We start from the raw sequence: 22680 nt of genomic DNA, 5'->3' as shown, positions 1-22680 counted from the left end.
TATATAAATGAATTGCATAAATTAGGTGCAGACTCTAACAAAGGGGAATTATCCCATTATTAATCCAATACCTTATTAGTATAGTCAAAAATGAGTACGAGATAGAAGGGAAGGAAAAGATAGGATAAAGTGAAAATACTTTAAAGCATCATTTATATCTGGCAGCCTTACCCATAACAGCAATGAAAAAGTGATAGTTGGTATCTGCTCCTTCACATGGACCCCAACACGCGTTTCGCTACGGTTGCTTCCTCAGGGGAGATGTGTGTGTATGTCCTCATGTTAATAGCCCTTAAATAGTATGCGGAGCGTCGCTCATGCAGTGAACGACGGCGCATCTCAAATGACGCGGCCGGAAACGAGGCCAGCCCCACTTCCGATTCCAGGCCCGGCAGTGCACCCCCGGATACCAGACGCGTACGGGAGTTCCGGGCATGCGCAATGGGCCTTTGGAAGCGGAGAGGGCAAAGCGTCGCCGCCAGCCGCCGACACAGACATGCGCACTTCACTGCAGGAGGGACTCCAAAATCGTGAGTGGAGGAATTTGTTTCAATAGTGTTGTTTTAACCTTATACTCAAGAGATGTCTCTTTTTTTAAACAGCAATAAGTGGCTTTTCAAGGCAAGTTATGTGTCAATATATGTGAGGATTGCTAATTATATAATTCTAAGTGGCGACCTAATTGGCATAGAAGGGCGCCTATGAGCATGTAAACAATATTGCAAAATATAGATGCATAGTGCGAGTGAGGTGAGAAAAACACAATGATAAAGAAAATAAATAACAAATAAATTGCAACACAGAAAAGGTAAAAAATACAGCAAATTACAATGAGAAAGTATGTGAATACAAATATCAAAGTGTATCGATACAGTGAAGATAAGACAAGTCACTGAAAAAATAAAAAATGAAAAAAATAGAATTAGAAGTACATTCTAACCATCCGTGCCTGAGAATACAATAAGGCGGGATTCACACGAACGGGTCGTTCCCGAGCCTGAGTGTCGGCCGGTAAAATCGCCCATTCTGCCCGGCCGGTTTGCATAAAGTTTTGCATCCGTGCCGGGCAGATCCGGACAGTGACATCAGCGGCAACTCCTGAAGGGGAATCCCCATGTGTTCGGGGATTCCGCTTCAGGAGTTTCCCCTGATGTCACTGTCCAGATATGGACAGAGACATCAAGCGCTCTGTCCAGGAGCGGAATCCCCGAAAACACGGGGATTCCGCTCCTTCAAGGAGCTAAAGTGGGGCTAGCACATAGCAGAGCGGGGAGATACCTCCCCGCTCTGCTATAGTGGCGTCGCTGCAGTAGTAGCAGCCGCAGCAGCTGCAGCTGCTAGCGGCGCCATCGAAGGTGTCGCCGGGCCAGGGTGATTTTAACAAGCAGGGGAAGGGAGCCAGCGCAGCGCTCCCTCCACCTGCTGTAGACCCCGGCCCTGCCACACCGTGTACAGCGATGCCATTCGTCAGAATGGCATCAACTCCTCCTCACATGCACTCTGCTCTGTGAGGAGGAGGAGATAGAGCGCAAGCGCCGGGAAACCCGGCCATCACTCGGGACACATTCCGGTGATGGCCGTGTAATACCCGGCCCCATAGACTTCTATGGGAGCCGGGCGGCCGGGTACCCGGGCGAAGATAGAGCATGTCCTATTTTTTGACGGCCGGATTTCCCGGCCGTCAAAAAATCGGTCGTGTGAATAGCCCCATTAGGGGTCTATTATTCCTAATGCAGCCGGGTGCCGGCCGATTTATGAACGGCCGGCACCCGGCCGGGAAACCCTGCCGTGTGAATGAGGCCTAACAAAAAATACATACATTAAATGACTTATTGTCACCATACATAAACAGCCTGTGAAATAGTGTAATCATAAAAATATGCATCTAAAGTGCTAAAAATTCAAATAACATAAAAAATCTTTTTGTTACATCTTCCTATTATTGCAAGGAAACATACTAAGGTTACCAAACATGCATAATAAATAGTACATAATAACAGATACTTAAACTGAAGTTACTAAATATATCGATACCTCAGATCAACGTCATCATAATTCAATCTAAAAACGTCAGAGCAAAAGAACCCCCATCCTCCGTAAAAACCATTAGTATTGCAGAATATCGTGCAAGCGATCTAACCATCGCTGGTTGAAGTCCCCTAGGGGGACTAATAAAAAAAAGTAAAAATTTGTAAAATAAAGTTTTTTTCTTATGTAAAAAGAAAATAAAAAAATTAAAAGTTAAAGAAAAAACCTTTTTCCCATTTTCCCCCTAGAGCATAGTAAAAAAATAAATATACATAATTGGTATCGCCGCGTCCGTAAAAGTCTGAACTATCACAATATATCATTATTTAACCCGCGCGGTGAACGCCGTAAAAAAAATAAAATAATTGTAAACGCCAGAATCTATTTTTTGGTCACCTAATCAAACCGTCGCATGTACCCCAAAATGGTATTATTAAAAACTACAGCTTATCCCGCAAAAAAATAAGCCCTCGTACCGCTTAATCGACAGAAAAATAAAAACTTTACGGCTCTCGGAATTTGGCGACACAAAATAAATTTTATTTTTTACACTTCGGTTTTTACTTGTAAAAGTAATAAAATATAGAAAAAACTATATATATTTGGTATCGCCGTAATCGTATTGACCCGCAGAATAAAGGTAACATGTTTTAATTTCACAGTGAATTCCGTAAAAATGAGGCGCAAAAAACCATGGAGGAATCGCTGTTTTTTTTAAATTTTCTACCCCACAAATAATTTTTTCCCATTGCCTAGTACATTATATGGCACAATAAACTACAACTCGTCCCGCAAAAATCAAGCCCTCATAGGACTATATCGACCGAAAAATAAAAAAGTTATGGCTTTTGGAAGGTGGGGAGGAAAAAACTAAAATTAAAATCTGAAAGTTGTTTACGACGGGAAGGGGTTAAAGTGACAGTACCCAATAGTGCAAAAATGTCATAAAATACATTTACAACACATTATCTCACAAGTAATGTCTTGGGGGGGGGGGGGGCATACAATGGCACAGGTCGCACACCCCAAAGGCCGGCCCTGGTTACAATGTACCAGTGTAGGTAAACGGGAGCTTTTATGCTATGTTATGAGCTGTGTGGATATGAACAGGTCAGGACGTTTTTTTCAGCTTCTGGGTTTAAACAAAAAATTGCCAATTCACTGACAGCAAGCAGAAATCTTGAAAATGTTGAGAAATTGAAACACAAAGTATATAGGAATTTTGTGGGTTGTTTTTCAAAAGACTTCCTACCATTGGTGGCCACCCAGCTTTCCGGGAAACACATATATGGGATTATCGAAGACATCGCGGACACACCCAGAACTTTCTACAAGGTTTATTTACGGGAAACTGATTCAGAGCGAAAGTGAAAATCATCTTTGCATTAACCAGTTCAGCTCTGGCTTGCAGACGATGACTTATGCGCGGTCTATAGTGTCCTGCGGAATATGCAGATAAGAGGGGGAATGTCAGACAGTGACAGTATGTGCACAAAATCAAAAACCTCTGAAAATACGGAGCTGTTTTTAAAGTCGCGTTTTTCACTGCGGTTTTAACGGCTGTTTTTGGAGCTGTTTTTCTATAGAGTCTATGATAAACGGCTGAAGAAGTGACATGCACTTCTTTTTAGCGCCGTTTTTTTACGTGGCCATATTGAAAAACGGCTGCGTAAAAAAACGCCCCGTCGGAACAGAACGCCGTTTTTTTTCCATTGAAATCAATGGGCAGATGTTTGGAGGCGTTCTGCTTCCGATTTTTCAATCATTTTTCGGGACGTTTCGACCCGAAAAACGGCTGAAAACACTACATCTGCACATAAGTAAGGGTATGTTCACACGAGGTCATTACGTCCGTAATTGACGGACGTATTTCGGCCGCAAGTCCCGGACCGAACACAGTGCAGGGGGCCGGGCTCCTAGCATCATAGTTATGTACGACGCTAGGAGTCCCTGCCTCTCTGCAGGACAACTGTCCCGTACTGTAATCATGTTTTCAGTACATGACAGTAGTTCCACGGAGAGGCAGGGACTCCTAGCGTCGTACATAACTATGATGAGCCCGGCTCCCTGCACTGTGTTCGGTCCGGGACTTCCGAAATACGTCCGTCCCTTACGGACGTTAATGTGCTCGTGTGAACATACCCTTAACAGTGAAGCTCTATCACAAACTGGAATTTCCCATTGTAAGGCCAAATGCACACCATGCATATTATTTTCCTGCGGCAAATCCACCACGCAATACAGTACCAGCAAAGGAAATGAGATTCCAAGTAATCTCATCTGCACGTTGCAGATTTTTTTCCGCGCATAAATTGACCTGCGGTATTTTAGAATTTGCAGCGTGTTCATCTATCTCGCGTTTCCGCCTGTGAATTGTATTTGACTAGTTTATTTAAAAAAACGCACCAAAATCCGCAGCATAAAACCGCACCTATTTCTGAATCAAAATCGCAGCTTAAAGTGCACTAGGTGTGGATTGTACCTGCGGAATTACCATCGTTTACCTGCGGTTTTGATGCAGGATTTCTGCACCAAATTATGCAAAGTGTGCATCGAACCTTGGGCCGGGTTCCCACATAGCGGAATTTCCAAACAGAACACGCAGCGTCACCCCACGGAACACGCAGCGTCACCGCATGGAACACGCAGCGTCACCCCACGGAACACGCAGCGTCACCGCATGGAACACGCAGCGTCACAGCACGGAACACGCAGCGTCACCTCCGCACAGAAGACGAAAGAATTGCTGGAAGCGTGAGGTGCCCTGTGCCCAAAGTGTAGGTTTCACTATTGGAATTGGTCACTTTGGCAGCTGAGCCCGGTAGCACTGGCATTGTAGTATTTTCTATAATATTCTTCCTGTAGATTCCAGAGGCGGTCGCCATAGAAAGACAAGGGGGGAAGAGATATAAAAATAAATGGTTTATAGCAATACAATATATATAATCAGAAAACCATGAAATCGATATCTGATAATGTATACAATTAAAATACATGTATACTTATCCCTCCAGTACACTACAATAATTACTAAATAAATATACACAGTCCCCCGGAATACCCCATGACTGGCCCATGACTGGCCCATGACTGGCACATCCTCGCAGCAGCGGGTCTTGGCGTCAGTACTCGTCTCCACTCTCCTTGTTCGTCTGTTCCTGGGGTCGTCCTCTGTCTGGGGGTCCTGCTTCTTGTGTCTGTACCCCCCTCCTCTCACTGTATACACTCCGGCATTTATAGCCCCTGGCCTAGTTCTAGAAGTTACGAGCGTATTCTGTACATCTTGGGCTCTGTTCACATCTGCGTTGTATATTGCGTTTTTCCGTTTCGTGACGGCAGCAGAAAAATGGAATTCAGGCTGTGGCGGATCTATCACACGACAGACACCTACAGCGCCCAACGGACCACACTGGTTCTGTCATGGGGTCCGTCGCTTTGCTGGAAACAATAGGGATGCATGCTGCGCTATTTTTCGTCAATGGTAGAATCTCCAACGCAGAGGAGCACCTGGATGTGTAAACGGAGACTTCACAAATATCGAAGGCTCTAGTCCATCCAGTATAACCAGTTCTCTGGTGAGGGACTATTCCTGAGATAACGCACCAGTTAATTCCAAACATAAAAAAATCCTAATACACCTGGAAATCCTACAGCAAGCAGCAAATCTGTCGGGCAGCCAACGCCTGCACTCCCATCATTGTAACAACCCCCACTGAGAATGTAGCCCAAAATACAATATGCTGCTGCCACGTCTTCCTGCCTTTGTAGCTGATTCTCCAAGTCTTTTTCTCCATCGAGTGAAGGTTGTGGCCTCCGATTCAAAGTTTCCTTTTATTTGGAACCCACTAATTGAACTACTTAAAACACGGCAGCTTTCTTCCAGAAACAGCGCCACACTTGTCCATAGTTTGTGTCTGGTATTGCAGCTCTATTGAAGTGAATGGGATTGAGCTGCAATACTACTCACAACCTGTGGACAGGTGTGGCGCTGTTTTGGAAGCATCTTTTCAAACTAACGATTGAGTTACCGAAAGAGCATTACAAAGCGGACAATAAGTCAGAGGCAGCGTGGGACTGGGGTTTCTTGGACCCACCAGAAAAAAAAAAATAACACTCTAATAAAGGTGACTGGCTCCTCCATGGCTAAAATATCTCGATTTAGTAAGAAAACATAGTTCAGGAATCACGCACATTTCGCCCTTATGTGTGTCACGCTCTTATAAAACCAAACAGGAGATGAGGGATTTTGAGGAGCATGCGGCCGAATCTAAAAATCCAGAATGGTCACATTGTCCATATAGAAACCAATGGATCATCATGGGCAGGATTGCAGACATTATACCTACCATACTACCGTGGCACCGTAAGGGTATGTTCACACGGCAGCGTCCGTAACGGCTGAAATTACGGGGATGTTTTCAGGAGGAAACATCCCTGTAATTTCAGCCGTAACGGCATGTGCAGGCGCTTGAACGCCGCGTCCATTACGGACGTAATTGGCACTGCATTTCATTGGAGTCAATGAATAACGGCTCCAATTACGCCCCAAGAAGTGACAGGTCACTTCTTTGACGCGGGCGTCTATTTACGCGCGGTCATTTAACAGCGGCGCGTAAATATACGCCTCGTGTGAACAGACAAACGTCTGCCCATTGCTTTCAATGGGCAGATGTTTGTCAGCGCTATTGAGGCGCTATTTTCGGGCGTAATTCGGGGCAAAAACTCCCGAATTACGTCCGTAATTAGTGTGTGTTTACATACCCGCTGGGTTCACACGACCACATTAACGTCCGTAATGGACGGACGTATTTCGGCCGGAAGTCCCGGACCGAACACAGTGCAGGGAGCCGGGCTCCTAGTATCATAGTTATGTACGACGCTAGGAGTCCCTGCCTCTCCGTGGAACTACTGTCCTGTACTGAAAACATGATTACAGTACGGGACTGTTGTCCTGCAGCGAGGCAGGGACTCCTAGCGTCGTACATAACTATGATTCTAGGAGCCCGGCTCCCTACACTGAGTTCGGTCCGGGACTTCCGGCCGAAATACGTTCTGTCCTTTACGGACGTTAATGTGCTCGTGTGAACCCAGCCTTATGGGGATCAGTTGGAGACGAGTCAAGAATGTAAAAGTTTGATCACCCAAGTGCCCAAATCAGTGCCTGGATGGGGCCATTGTGGCAATTATCTTTATCTAGGGAGTTTTTTTTAACTTTGGTCACTGGTGGGGTCAGGGGGTGAGAAGAGCAATCCAGAAAGCTTCAGATGCAGATGATTGGGGTGAAAGTGATCCATAATGTCTGGGGAAGAACCTTCTTTTTTACTATGGTTCTCTACCTCCCCTGCTGGTAGCACTGTAGTATTACAACCGTATAGAATTTATTTATACTTTCCATTTATGGATACATTGTAACAGATTACAGCTGCGTCCCGCTATCATCCTGGAGGGTTCGGGTGGATTACCAGCAGATCGTGTAATTATCGATACAAGGTGACTGGTTGGTGTAGGGTCTGATGATGTCATATATGACCCGCGCCGGCCTGAGAGGAGCGCGTGTATCTGTGCGCCCCGGGAGCCAAAACGCAATTTTTATTGACACTTTGTTTTTTTTCTGGCAAAGAATGAGATGCAAAAGTCGCAAGTGGTGAAGCAAAGTTTCTCTAAATGACCCTGAAAATAAACCACAAGTGCCGTAATATAAAGCGGAGCATCTATAGATTATAATCTGACCTTCAGAACTTCTCCGGAGCCTCCTCCAGTCGCTCAACGCTTTTCTTCAGCACTTCCGGCTCCACGCACTTAAAATAATCTCCCGCCATTTTTGCAATTCTGGACTCCGCCTCCTTTACGCACGTGGATAAGAACCGCTCGATTTTGCTGTCAGTTTCCAGGTTTGGATTCTGGTTTTCCACCGTGTCGTTTTCAATGGGACGAAGTTTGTTGACTGAAAAGTTTTATTTTTTTTATTGTGTGTTCAGACTTCCCGGAGGATCCGTGGGTGATCACAATGATTGGAGGAATAAGTGCAAATAAAGTGGATTGAAATGTATTGTAAGTGCCGGTGTCAGGGGTGTGGGAGTAATAAGGGTATGTTCACACGCAGTGGTTTCAGATGTAATTCTGGTGTTTTACGCCTCGAATTACGCCTGAAAAAAACACCCCTAATACGCCCACAAACATCTGCCCATTGCTTGCAATGGGTTTTACGGTGTTCTGTTCCCACGAGCATTTATTTTACGCGTCGCTGTCAAAATACGGCGCGTAAAAAGACGGCTCGTCAAAAGAAGTGCAGGTCAGTTCTTGGGACGTTTTTGGAGGCGTTTTTCATTGACTCTATTGAAAAACAGCTCCAAAAACGGCCGTAAAATACGCCGCGAAAAACACGAGTTGTTACAAAAACATCTGAAAATCAGGAGCTGTTTTCGCTTGAAAACAGCTCCGTATTTTCAGGCGTTTTTGGTCACTGCGTGTGAACATCCCGTTAGGGTATGTTCACATGGCCTATTTTCGAACGTTTTTCGGTCCGTAAACGGCCGAAAAATCTGAAGCAGAACGCCTCCAAACATCTGCCCATTGATTTCAATGGGAAAACGGCATTCTGTTCCGGAGGAGCGTTTTTCACTGCGTTTTTTACGCGTAAAAAAATGGACGCGAAAAAAAAGTGCAGGTCACTTCTTGGGACGTTTTTGGAGCAGTTTTTCATTGACCCTATTGAAAAAAGCTCCAAAAACGTCCGTAAAAAAACGCAGCTAAAATCGTGAGTGGCTTAAAAACGTCTGAATATCAGAAGCTGCTTTCCCTCGGCTCGTCACTTCATATTCCGTTCTTTTCAAGGTTCTGGCTCCACAAGATGAACCAGAAGGCGCCCGGTCCTCGCACCCTCCGTCCTTCATCAGACACGGACACAAATTAATCAGCGACGACTTCCCGTGGCCCAACAACCCGAACACTTGCAGAACGACTCCTTGGACTCCATGACACACGTTCCCCAGAGTGTAACCCGGGAATTATTCAGTAATCATCTGATAGAGGAGCCCGCGCCATCACGCAACCCAACAGAAAGACTACGAGGAGTTAAAGTTGCAGCCACCGATACGGGAAATTTTCAGTTTAAAAAATGAAAGCAACTCTGGAAAAAGGTTGAGAGGTCAAAAGTCTGATTCACATCCAGAATCGAACATTTAGGGAGGAACCGGTATAATCTGGACATCAACACATTGCAGCCTGGGATTACGATAATCTGCCAATCCCATGGCTGCAGTCCTTCATCTTCTGTAGGTTTTCCACCTTAAAGGGATGGTCTATGATTAGAAAAACATGGCTGCTTCTTTCAAAAACAGCACCACACCTGTCCACAGGCTGTGTATGGTATTGCAGTTCAGCCCCATTCACTTCTATCAGACTGAGCTGCAATACCAGACACAACCCGTGGACAGGTGTGGCGCTGTTTCTGCCATGTGTTTCTGAAAATGGTATTCAGCCCTTAGTTATATCGGTTTCTGGGAAAGCTGGGTGACAATTACTATCACTGATTACAGATTACACATGAGTTGGTTGACTAATGTGCCTAGTTATATAGAGACCAGAGCGGGGGATCATAACTAGGCAGATTCGCTATTTTGAAGTATAAGGATGGGTGGTGACCTGTGTTCGAGGAATAATTGTGGCCATAGTTGTTGTCACCCAGCTTTTCCAGGAACAGATACAAATGCGTGATTTAAAGGGAGAAAATGTAGAGCGCTTGTGTAGCCTGTAGGTCACCGACTTACCACATATACCGGACATCATTCTTTAGATTCATAAATCTGCGCAGATTTATTTCTTATTATATCTTTATAGGAGTCTGAGCTTCATTTTCATGATACAGAGCTCCAAATCCCATGCATAGACAGTTACATGATACAATTCTGACTTCCTGCAGTCACCACTAGAGGGAGCTCACTGCATACTGTGTTATTGAGTTTTATACTTAAACATATGCAGAGAGCTCCCTCTAGTGGTGACCGCAGGAAGTCAGAATTTTATCATAAAACTGTCTATGGAGGGGATTTGGAGCTCTGTAACATAAAAACAAAGCTCAGACGCCTATTAAGAAATTAATTAGGACATATTTTTTTTAGACCTATTCAGCTTATAAAAAAAAAAAATAGAATTCAAGGGTGGACATTCCCTTTAAGGAGGATCTGAACGAGGAAAGTTGGATGGTAAGGAGGAGAAGGGAAGGAGCGCAGGCTACAGGACTATCATTTATATAGAATTGTATTTACTTCTTTATGTCCATCTGATAATCCAGAATGTTTGATGATCCGCCACATAGAATTCTTGCAAAACCCATAGGGAAACATTGAGGCTACGTGACTGTCTCCGTAACACAAAATTTCAAAAGTCGCCATGAAGCCCCAACTTATTGGAATTGACGGTCCCCGATTTCTTTCCATGTAAAATGGACACAACACGCAACAAGTGATAGAAAAGAACCTTTAATACGATGTAACAGCAGTTAGTGGTCATTAGTAGTCACGTAAAATAACGTTCATTTCCTGTGCGGATCGGTAATATTATAGAATCAGCCGCGTTCTGGCGGCAGGACGCGGTTATTACGTTGCTCACTACAGGTTATTGTTGTACATATTACACACTATATACACAGTATACAACACGGTCCCATCACATCTCCGTAGTCTGCGAATTGTGACAATCAGGCGTCGCTCAGCTGGCTGACGTCTGTGAGACGCGTCCCTTCCAATATCTCGTGGACGTCCTGCATGGAAGTAGCTTGTCGGATTTTCTCCAAACTGACCTGTCATGTAATCAGAGGTTATTAAAGATTGAAAAAAAACCAAAAAAAAACTTAAAGAGGCTGTCACCACATTATATTTACAGCAAGGCAAACGTAATCTCGTGAGATTACGCTGTAACCTGTCATTTCAAACGAGATTACGTTTGCCTTGCTGTAAATATCACACAGACGCTACAGAAGAGTCAGGATTCTGAATACACATCACGTCCTGTCTGGAGGTAATGTATATTCATTGTCAGGACACTGCAGTAATGTTATAGTGTGTGTATGTGGCTGCACATAGTGATATAGCTATATAGTTATCTGCAGTGTAAATGAATGGAGACAAGTGTATGACGCTGATTGGTCACTGATTGGTCAGCGTCATACACTCCTCTGTACAACGCCCACTTGGTCATATAGTAAAACACGCCCAGTTGTCCATTGAAAAACTCATTAGCATAAAGCTAAAATAGGTCATAACTCTGTCAAAAATGATCGCTTTTCTAAATAAAAAACACTGCTGTTATCTACATTACAGCGCCGATCACATCATGTACAATATAGGCCACTTATAATGTGGTGACAGAGACGCTTTAAAGCTTCTTTATTTCTGGGTCCATATGACAATGTCCTGTACTCTGGCAGTTCAGTTTTATCACTATTATATCCTCCAGAGACATTACATCATATGTGTGACTGATATCAGCTGCTCCTCTTATATCACTCCAGTACTATTATATCCTCCAGAGACATTACATCATATGTGTGACTGATATCAGCCGCTCCTCTTATAACACTCCAGTACTATTATATCCTCCAGAGACATTACATCATATGTGTGACTGATATCAGCTGCTCCTCTTATATCACTCCAGTACTATTATATCCTCCAGAGACATTACATCATATGTGTGACTGATATCAGCCGCTCCTCTTATATCACTCCAGCACTATTATATCCTCCAGAGACATTACATCATATGTGTGACTGATATCAGCTGCTCCTCTTATATCACTCCAGTACTATTATATCCTCCAGAGACATTACATCATATGTGTGACTGATATCAGCCGCTCCTCTTATAACACTCCAGTACTATTATATCCTCCAGAGACATTACATCATATATGTGACTGATATCAGCCGCTCCTCTTATATCACTCCAGTACTATTATATCCCCAGAGACATTACATCATATGTGACTGATATCAGCCGCTCCTCTTATATCACTCCAGCACTATTATATCCCCAGAGACATTACATCATATGTGACTGATATCAGCCGCTCCTCTTATAACACTCCAGCACTATTATATCCTCCAGAGACATTACATCATATGTGTCTGATATCAGCCGCTCCTCTTATACCACTCCAGTACTATTATATCCTCCAGAGACATTACATCATATGTGTGACTGATATCAGCCGCTCCTCTTATAACACTCCAGCACTATTATATCCTCCAGAGACATTACATCATATGTGTGACTGATATCTGCCGCTCCTCTTATATCACTCCAGTACTATTATATCCTCCAGAGACATTACATCATATATGTGACTGATATCAGCCGCTCCTCTTATATCACTCCAGCACTATTATATCCTCCAGAGACATTACATCATATGTGTGACTGATATCAGCCGCTCCTCTTATAACACTCCAGCACTATTATATCCTCCAGAGACATTACATCATATGTGACTGATATCAGCCGCTCCTCTTATAACACTCCAGCACTATTATATCCCCAGAGACATTACATCATATGTGACTGATATCAGCCGCTCATCTTATAACACTCCAGCACTATTATATCCTCCAGAGACATTACATCATATGTGTCTGATATCAGCCGCTCCTCTTATACCACTCCAGTACTATTATATCCTCCAGAGACATTACATCATATGTGTCTGATATCAGCCGCTCCTCTTATAACACTCCAGCACTATTATATCCTCCAGAGACATTACATCATATGTGTGACTGATATCTGCCGCTCCTCTTATAACACTCCAGTACTATTATATCCTCCAGAGACATTACATCATATGTGACTGATATCAGCCGCTCCTCTTATATCACTCCAGTACTATTATATCCTCCAGAGACATTACATCATATATGTGACTGATATCAGCCGCTCCTCTTATATCACTCCAGCACTATTATATCCTCCAGAGACATTACATCATATGTGTGACTGATATCAGCCGCTCCTCTTATAACACTCCAGCACTATTATATCCTCCAGAGACATTACATCATATGTGACTGATATCAGCCGCTCCTCTTATAACACTCCAGCACTATTATATCCCCAGAGACATTACATCATATGTGACTGATATCAGCCGCTCCTCTTATAACACTCCAGCACTATTATATCCTCCAGAGACATTACATCATATGTGACTGATATCAGCCGCTCATCTTATAACACTCCAGCACTATTATATCCTCCAGAGACATTACATCATATGTGTCTGATATCAGCCGCTCCTCTTATACCACTCCAGTACTATTATATCCTCCAGAGACATTACATCATATGTGTGACTGATATCAGCCGCTCCTCTTATATCACTCCAGTACTATTATATCCTCCAGAGACATTACATCATGTGTGACTGATATCAGCCGCTCCTCTTATATCACTCCAGCACTATTATATCCTCCAGAGACATTACATCATATGTGTGACTGATATCAGCCGCTCCTCTTATATCACTCCAGTACTATTATATCCTCCAGAGACATTACATCATATATGTGACTGATATCAGCCGCTCCTCTTATAACACTCCAGTACTATTATATCCTCCAGAGACATTACATCATATGTGTGACTGATATCAGCCGCTCCTCTTATATCACTCCAGTACTATTATATCCTCCAGAGACATTACATCATATGTGACTGATATCAGCCGCTCCTCTTATATCACTCCAGTACTATTATATCCTCCAGAGACATTACATCATATGTGTGACTGATATCAGCCGCTCCTCTTATATCACTCCAGCACTATTATATCCTCCAGAGACATTACATCATATGTGTGACTGATATCAGCCGCTCCTCTTATATCACTCCAGCACTATTATATCCTCCAGAGACATTACATCATATGTGACTGATATCAGCCGCTCCTCTTATAACACTCCAGTACTATTATATCCTCCAGAGACATTACATCATGTGTGACTGATATCAGCCGCTCCTCTTATAACACTCCAGCACTATTATATCCTCCAGAGACATTACATCATATGTGACTGATATCAGCCGCTCCTCTTATATCACTCCAGCACTATTATATCCTCCAGAGACATTACATCATATGTGACTGATATCAGCCGCTCCTCTTATAACACTCCAGTACTATTATATCCTCCAGAGACATTACATCATGTGTGACTGATATCAGCCGCTCCTCTTATAACACTCCAGCACTATTATATCCTCCAGAGACATTACATCATATGTGTGACTGATATCAGCCGCTCCTCTTATAACACTCCAGCACTGGCAGGTGGGCTCACACAATTTGATTAAAATGTGCGCTAAGAAGCTCCCTATTGCAGGTAGATTTAGCAGTAATGCATATGTATTTATATTTAGTGGTTTAGGTGACATTGGTGTTCGCAGGGTGCGGTCGCCATTCTCTTGTGTGCTGTATATATTTGCAGTCACCGGCGTTCTTGCACGTTACACGTTTTGTTGGACTGAGCTGTTCGAGCTTTTGTGTTGTTTCTGTGATTCCTGGACTCATGTTAGATTTACCTGCAGCTTCTGTGATAACCGGACAAAGTCCCTCTGCACCTCCTCGCTGGTCCGCAGCTCCGTCTGTAACCTTGAGATTTTGTCTTTTTCATCCTTCAGAGAAAGGTCGAGAGAAGCCTGGAGACGGAGACGAGACAGTAAAGCTGGGAAAGCTGGGTGACAATGCTATGACTACTCTCCCATAGTGGTTATTACCCAACTTTCCTAGAATTCTGAAAGGCATATATACCTTATTATGTAGCCATACGGAAGCGGCGGATATATCAGTGCTTAACAGTATCAGGACTACAGGAAAGCTGAATGAGCTATAATAGTCGCCTTATTGGCCGTCACCCAGCTTTCCCAGAGACCGATAGAGCGAACAAACGGTTGAATACGATTTTCAACCATTTGGCAGAAAAGGAAAACTCGGCGGCTTCTTGTACCTTCTCCTCCTTCTCCTTCTGCAGAATCTTCTCCTGGTCCCCGACAGATTCCCAGAGCTTCTGGACCTGACTCTCCGACTCCTGCAGCTGTAACTCGGCCTGAAGAGGCAAAAGGAAAGAGATGATCTGGAGCAATAAAAGTGCAATCACAACTTTAGTTTTTCTTTATAGCAGCTTTCTAGACTTCTCCACGGAAGTAACCTGATGATCTCTGAAAAAGTAAACCTGCAGTGTAAAGCATGGTGAAAGGACAGAACAGCAACCTGAACCTCTGATGAGACAGGAAGTCCATTTCAGAGTCCCACTACAAAATGAAGCTTACATGCCATCACTGGTCATAGCTTTGCATTATTCAAAAAAGTGTTGAATAAGCTGCCAACCGAAGAGACAGAGCTGCAGTGTAAAGCATAGGGGAGGGACAAAGCAAATGAGTCAGATCCTAGAAGCTGAAATTATTGCTGACACCGCTCATTATCTGGAATATCGGTAAAACAGTCCCGTAAAAAAGAAAGTAATCAGGTAAAGCTTCACCGCCATGCGGAGAATTAACGCATATTTAACTGTTTAGTGGCCGAGTCCGGCGGCAGGACCCGCTCTTATCTCACCTGCTTCCTGTCCTGCTGTATCCTGTCCATCTCTGTCCTCAGGCTGGAGAGGGTGGCTGCACAAATCATAAATACACATTGAGATACATCCGACCGAACCGCAAAGACAGACCCTGCCCCCGCCCAAAACACAGCACGTACCTTCCATGATCTCTGTAATGCCACAATCATGATGACGTGAAGAAGAGAAGAAAAAATTCACATCAAATCACTGGAATCACCGCAACACCAAGCTTTATATCCAACTATGCAAAATAGCGCCACATCTGTCCACAGGTTGTATTTGGTATTGCAGCTCAGCACGATTTACTTCAATATTACTGAGGTGCAATACCAGATACAACCCATTGACAGGTGTGGCGCTGGTTTTTGGAAGAAAGCAGCCTTGTTTTTTTAATCCTAGATAACCCCTTTAACTCATTCATGCCCTGTCTCACCCCTCTCCTCAGTCTGAGCTTCCATTGCCCTCCTCAGCTGCTCCTCCAGGTCCTGTTTTGCCACTTGTTCGGCTTTCAGCTCCTCTTGCAGAGAGACAACCTCGATACACAATCGCTCCTGTCTGTGCTGTGCTGCTCTCTGGGAAAAAAACAGAACAACAAAATTGCCCAGTAACACTTCCTGCAAATCAAGGATACCCAGTAACACTTCCTGTCAAAATGCCAACCATGGTGATTAAAACGCCATGAGTGATTTGATACCATGTCATTTGGAAATACTGTTGGAAAGTGACCATCGAGGGCACCAATTGCCTATATTGTGGCCACCAGGGGAGCCTAGTTCGATTTGCCCACTCAATCAAGTGTCCATCTCCATAGTGGTCTATGAGACTTATGCACGTCAATGTTGGTCCTTAACATAGCTAGGAGCTCCACTGCCCAAAAGACTACTAGGTGAGGGTAGCAGCGTAATGTTCCGAATATTAGCTTAAACTCATCACCTATAGCTTTTGCCACTATTTATAAGACCTATGTAATATCTACAGGCCATGTAGATAGTGTATAATCTTCTCCTTTATTTGAAGACAGTTCATCACTTGGTGCTCATAACAGTTTTTGTTGTAAAACCAACAGAAACATCATATTTCCACATGATAATAGTTTGCAGGCTGTTGCAGCTGCTGACTGACACTGTGCATACACAAAGAAAATCGTTTGGTATACCTGCGGAGTTGAAAGCTGTGTGGTCTGTCCTGTGGGGGGATCTTGTATACTTAGTGTCCTCAGCTTCTCATTCTCATCATTGAGACCGTTCACCTCCTGACACAAGCGGCTGAACGAGGCCGTTAAAGCTGCCTAGGTATAAAACATGAGAACAATCAGCATACAAACCAACAGAGAGAGAACGTGAGAATGGGGAATAATTGGCGAGTTGGATTATTGGGGTTGGTTTTCATTGCGCCACTGCTAGATGATCAGGATATATCAGTATAATCCGGTCCTCGTAACTCCCAAACCTAGAAATATACATTTCTGGATTGTCAGCTCAATGTCAGGCAGCTGCAGCACAGCATCAAGTCACTCGTGAAATGTAGAGGCTGGAGCCGGGCCAAGACATGATTATTAAAGGAACAGTGTCATCACAAATTATTTTTTTATATGTTAAAGATGTTAGTGCTTTATTAAAAACGTTTATATTCATTTGTGTGTTTGTGTTTTACTTTTTCTTATTTTTACACTTTTTCTTCCCTATGGGGGCTGCCATTTTTTTTCCATTTCTGTCTGTGTCGATTAACGACACATACAGACATGGAATACGGCAGCCACAGTCCCATAGGGACTGCGAACGGCTCCCGTCCCATTGACTTCCGTGTAGGGCGTCTGTGTGGGAACTGCGCATGCGCCGCTCCCACACAGTCCAATTCGAAATTGGCGCCGTCCGGCGCCATTTTCCTGTGGACCGGAAGTCGCGGCCGGACAGTAATATTACTACTTCCGGTCGCGGCTTCCGGATTTGTGCACTTGGACCAGCGGCAGCAAACGGAGCGGACGGGCCGGAGGGAGCCGCGGCGGCAGGAGCAGGTAAGAGATTTCAATGTATGTTCGTGTTTGTGTGTGTTTACTACTGTATGTAAACCTACTACACTGTGTGTTAGCTCAAAAAATGGCGACACACAGTGCAGGAGGTTACACCGTTCAAACCCCTAGTTTATCCCGGCACTAGCCAGGATAAAGGAGGGGGGGATGCTGAGAGCTCACTAGAGCGAGGGCTTTTAACCCAATGTTGCAATGCTGCAATTTTGGGAATAGCTCCATCTAGTGACCAAAAATGGGTAGTATTATAAATTAGAATTAATTTATAATATTTCCTGACTCGTGAAAAAAATAAAAAAAATTTGAACAATGTTTAATCACCCACACACTAAATGTTTAATTTTTTAAAAAAAAACATGTTTTTCTGGCAACACATTCCCTTTAATATATAAAACTTCCAACGATTAGGAAAGTATCTCACCATTTTCTGGGCCGTCTTTTGCTGGGTGTCCGACAGGTTTTTCTGCAGACTTTGTAAAATTTCTTCGGAACTCTTTATCTGATCGAGTAACTGTTTCACCTGCACGAGACCCAGACGGCTTATATACAGTGAATCCAAAGAAATATATACGTCTATGGTGTGATATATCCATATAATGACTTACCTGGACAGCGCAGTCCTCCGAGCTACATCGTAATGCATCCTGCAACGCCTCCTTCTCCTGAGACACCTTCTCCAGCCGCTCCGTGGTGCTCTGTAACGCATCCTTCTGCTGTGCAAACTGGAGGAAGAAGAGGAAAGAGGCCTCTTACTAACACTTTATGGCGCCATATTAATAACAAGAAAAGAAAAAAAAAGATCCGAGGTGGGGCTTATTCCCTGAATCTCCTCGCAGCCCCAATACAGTATATTTATTTAAAGTCTATGTCCACCTTCACAAACCGGTTTTTTATTATTATTATTATTATTATTATTGCTCCAATGCATCTTAAATGAAAAGTGAAGCAACTTTGCAAATAGTCTTAATTAAAAATGTCCCATTGTTTTGTGTCCACAGCTATTTATCCCTATATGTTTCCACGGTAACAGACAACAAACAAAACTGTGTAGTCTGATCCTTCAGTCATATTGCCTTCTACCGTCCTGGTAATTCTAACTAACATATATCGGATAGGTAGGTATACGGAGGGCAATATGACTGCAGGATCAGACTACACAGGGTTTGTTTGTTGTCTGTTACCATGGAAACATATAGCTGTGGACACAAAAACGGTAGAATTTTTTTTTTGTTAGGACTATTTGCAAAGTTGCTTCTCTTTAGACCGGCTTCTGACTAAGGCTATGTTCACACGCTAAACTAAAAATGGCTGTAAAATACGGAGCTTTTCTAGGGAAAACAGCCTCTGATTTACAGCCGTTTTTTAGGCATCAGGCGGTTTTTGATGCGTTTTTTACCGCCGTTTTTGGAGCTGTTTTTCTATTGACCCAATGGAAAACAGCCCCAAAAACGGCTCAAGAAGTGACATGCACTTCTCTTTTACGGGGCGTTTTTTTACGCGCCGTTTTTAAAAACGGCCGCGTAAAAACGCCCAATGGGAACGAAACGCCATTTTTCCCATTGAAATCAACGGGCAGTTGTTTGGAGGCGTTCAGCCCCCGTATTTTCAGCCATTTTTCGGGGCATTTATGCCAGCTTCAGAGTAATCAGAACAGGTTAAAACATATCCAGCGCCGTGATTCCGGTCACCTCTCGCTCAGATAATAGTTGGTAGCCCGCCGGAGGGATGTATATGCACTCGGGTACCAGGGTGGCTGTAGAAATAAGGGACGCAGTGTCCTCCTGGCCCTGAATCAGCCGGTCCCCAGGAAAAGACGAAATAGAGACGCAATCAAAGCCTCGGGCAAACGCCTCCGCCGCGGCCAGGACCTCCGGGTCATCCGAGGAGCACTCAGGGGAGGACGAGAGGGGGTCCTGCTCAAAGCTGTCATCTTCTGTCTGAGACATCAAGACACGGGGGGTCCTGCAGGACATGAGACGTAATAAATACACAACAGCTATAGATGGGGCGACTAATGCAATGTGTCCGTTATAGAGGGGGAGGGGGAGATGAAGGGTAAATTCACGGCACAAAGTACCCAATATACTGACAGTGAGCAACTTCCCACCCGTTTATTATCTTTCATGCGTTGGGATTAGATCTAACGGTCGGGCACGTGCGCTGACGCTCCATTACAGGTCTATAGGACTGACGGAAACTGTTCCAATCAGTCCCATAGTGAACGGAGAGGCGCGGGCAAACTCGACCGTCTCCCCACTCAATACCCCTCTCCCTCCAGGGGGAGCAGTGAGGGGAACGGGACCGGCGTGAGTGAGTGCCGGGGGTCCCAGCGATCAGACAATTATCACTTATGTGTGACGGATCGGTCGCAGCTCGTATTTCGTTTTTCTGCGCCTCTGACTGAACAGAAAAACGGAATTCACAACAAATGATAACTAATGAAGCGCGTGATTAACAGATGATGGTGATGACCTGGACGCCCGCTATTAGACCTCCCCGTATTACTCTTCGCGTGCCCCGGTGTTATGGCGGTAATGTCATCCTACGCTCCGCGTGACGCTGCAGAAGTAGAATCACGCCGAGCTGCGTCACATGGCGGAAAATTTTCCCACACAAAGATCATTGGAGACTTTAAAAAAAAAAAAACACATCATATAAAGCGCCGTTCACACTCAGATTTCCTCCTCCAAACTCCTGCAGATTGTATATACAATGATGTATAGATAACGTATGGACCGCGGGCACAGTATATACCGGAGCGCAGGCCTCGTGCACACCACCGTAGTGCTTTCTACTGTCCGCAAATACCGATCCGCAGTCATCCGGCACGCTGTCCGCAAATACGGTCCGTAGTGCTTCCATATTTACGGAGGCTACAAATGATGTCACCAACATGACCCAACCCCTTGAAAAGGTCACATGATCGCTCAGGCGCCATTTTCTTGGGGAATCTCTTGCCGTCACGTAGCATTTACGGACGGCTACTGCTGCACATCCATAGCAAAACGCAATTTTGCACGCGCCCATAGACATCTATGGGGAGTCCGTGCCGCAATGGCGGACAGGAATAGGACACGTTCTATATTTTGCGGATCGTTTCTACGGCCCGGACACATCCGTAAACATATGGAAAGGTGTCTGCAGTAATTACAGATAAAAATGACGGTCGTGTACAAGGGCCTTAGATTGTCAGCTCCTGGGGTTATTTTGTTTCCAGGGTTTATTTCAGCTACAGATTTAATATTTGATTTTTATTATGGGACTTTGAGAAGTTCCCCACATCAGTAACCTGCCCCTCCGGCTGCTGTGGGACTACAACTCCCAGCATGCACTGACCGCGGGACGCTGGGAGTTGCAGTCCTACAACAGTTGGAGTGGCACTGGTTGCAAACCTGCGCATATGAAGTGCACAATACTCCATAGGACATCGGAGCGGCAGTTCTACCTCGTTATAACGCCGCGCAGGAGTATTATTAGTCGGTACCGACCTTGTTGTGGGGTCCTCCACGCTTGTACTGAGACTTTGCGGGGCGCCCTCCACTTCTACTTTTACTTCCTTTGCTTCCCGACCCCCAACTTTCCTCCTCCCGCATCCGCATGGAACACGTTTCCGTATCCGCTCGGTAATCTCCGTCCCCGCTCGGCTCTGTGAGCTGCAGAGACTTCGGCAGTTTCCGCCAGCGCTCGGCCTCGTGCCCGCGTCGTGTCCTGTAGGAGGCGGCTCGGGAATTTCCGCCAGCGCTCGGCCTCGAGTCTCCTGTCGTGTCGGAGGCGGCTCGGGAATTTCCGTCAACGCTCAGCGCCAAGTCGTCGGCAATTTCCGTTAAAGGCAACTTTCCCTGCACCCTGTTGTCCTACTTGTTTCCTTTTCACAACTCCTAGTAATATAATATTGTAACCTATACAGCAAGCAGAGTTATATTACATTATGTTTTCTGTAGCATCAGGGGAAACAAAGTCTGATCCTTTTTTTTGCCCAATTTCCCAGATAAGCGGCACCAGAGATGTCCAACAGCCGCTTATGTCACCTTGTACAATCATTTTCAGTCATCGAGGCTGAAAACTATGACGCCAGGTATCCGATGTCTATGTCTCGCGCCGTACACAGTAAGCGTACCCATAGGGCGCCATTAACCCGACGGAGGCTAAAAACTGGTATATGTCAGTACACCGCCGAAATAGGTATGGAATAGAGAAGTAGATTACGCTGTACGGCACATCTGTATACAGTACGTTTTATTATTACACTGAGACCCTTCTGTATGGGCGACGTATCTCATTGTATTCCTATACAGAGAAATATGGCGCAGCTCTACATCGGAAATATACGTCAAACCGAGAGCAATATCGCGAAATGCAACATTTGTATCATTATATTATTTTTATTATATAGTTTTAGATTATTATTATTAGGCCCTGTTCACACTGTGTGCATTTGACGTGTATTTTGGGGCGTTTTACGCTCCAAAATACACGTCAAAAAAACGCTGCATTCAACTTCCCATTTAAATCAATAGGAAAGCGCACAGTTAGTACACACAATGCGTTTTTTTTTACACAAGCGTAGTTAAAAAAACGCTTTGTGTAAAAAAAAAGCATCAGGTCAATTATTTGATGCGTCGAAGACGTGCCAAATGTTCCCATAGTCAATGGGAGTCCTAGTTGCGTTGCCAAAAAAATTAGCAAACAGCGTGCACAATTATTATTATTATTATTGTCATTATTATCATTATCATTATTATTATTGTTATTATTGTTATTATTATTATTGTTATTGTTATTATCATCATTATTATTATTTTATTCATGATTATTATTATCATTATTATTATGTAATGACCGGGGGGGGGGGGGGTAGGGAAACGGACAAGTGAGCCCTAATCTACCTGCCACTCTGTCCCTGCCTACTTGCAACGACCCGCCCTAGGCGACGGGGTACAACTGGGCGGCGGTCCCTACGCTCAGTAAGTGCACGAGACAAAACATACAAGGGAATACAAAGCAAAGGGAAAGGGG

General features: G+C 44.3%; 2 protein-coding genes across 2 annotated transcripts; both read right to left on the bottom strand.

Annotated features, from left to right (window-relative positions):
* Positions 1 to 10492: 10492 nt before the first annotated feature.
* LOC142656540 (rab GTPase-binding effector protein 1-like) lies at positions 10493 to 15942 on the bottom strand. Its single transcript, XM_075831470.1, has 5 exons — positions 15776 to 15942; positions 15635 to 15690; positions 15030 to 15128; positions 14605 to 14721; positions 10493 to 10828 (listed from the first exon to the last, which is right to left on the bottom strand). The coding sequence occupies exons 1-5, from the start codon at positions 15780 to 15782 to the stop codon at positions 10727 to 10729; spliced, it is 381 nt and encodes a 126-aa protein (XP_075687585.1). The 5' UTR covers positions 15783 to 15942; the 3' UTR covers positions 10493 to 10726.
* Positions 15943 to 16035: 93 nt separating this feature from the next.
* On the bottom strand, positions 16036 to 21235 carry RABEP2 (rabaptin, RAB GTPase binding effector protein 2). The gene is made up of 6 exons (XM_075831469.1): positions 21153 to 21235; positions 19353 to 19626; positions 18270 to 18386; positions 18086 to 18184; positions 16795 to 16926; positions 16036 to 16210 (listed from the first exon to the last, which is right to left on the bottom strand). Exons 2-6 carry the CDS (start codon positions 19608 to 19610, stop codon positions 16052 to 16054), a joined length of 765 nt encoding a protein of 254 aa, XP_075687584.1. The 5' UTR covers positions 19611 to 19626; positions 21153 to 21235; the 3' UTR covers positions 16036 to 16051.
* Positions 21236 to 22680: the final 1445 nt, after the last annotated feature.

This window comes from Rhinoderma darwinii, chromosome 6 (genome assembly GCF_050947455.1).
Source record: "Rhinoderma darwinii isolate aRhiDar2 chromosome 6, aRhiDar2.hap1, whole genome shotgun sequence".
Lineage (NCBI taxonomy): Eukaryota > Metazoa > Chordata > Amphibia > Anura > Rhinodermatidae > Rhinoderma > Rhinoderma darwinii.
Note: the sequence above shows the minus strand (reverse complement) of the source record. Positions and strands in the feature narration are given on the sequence as shown.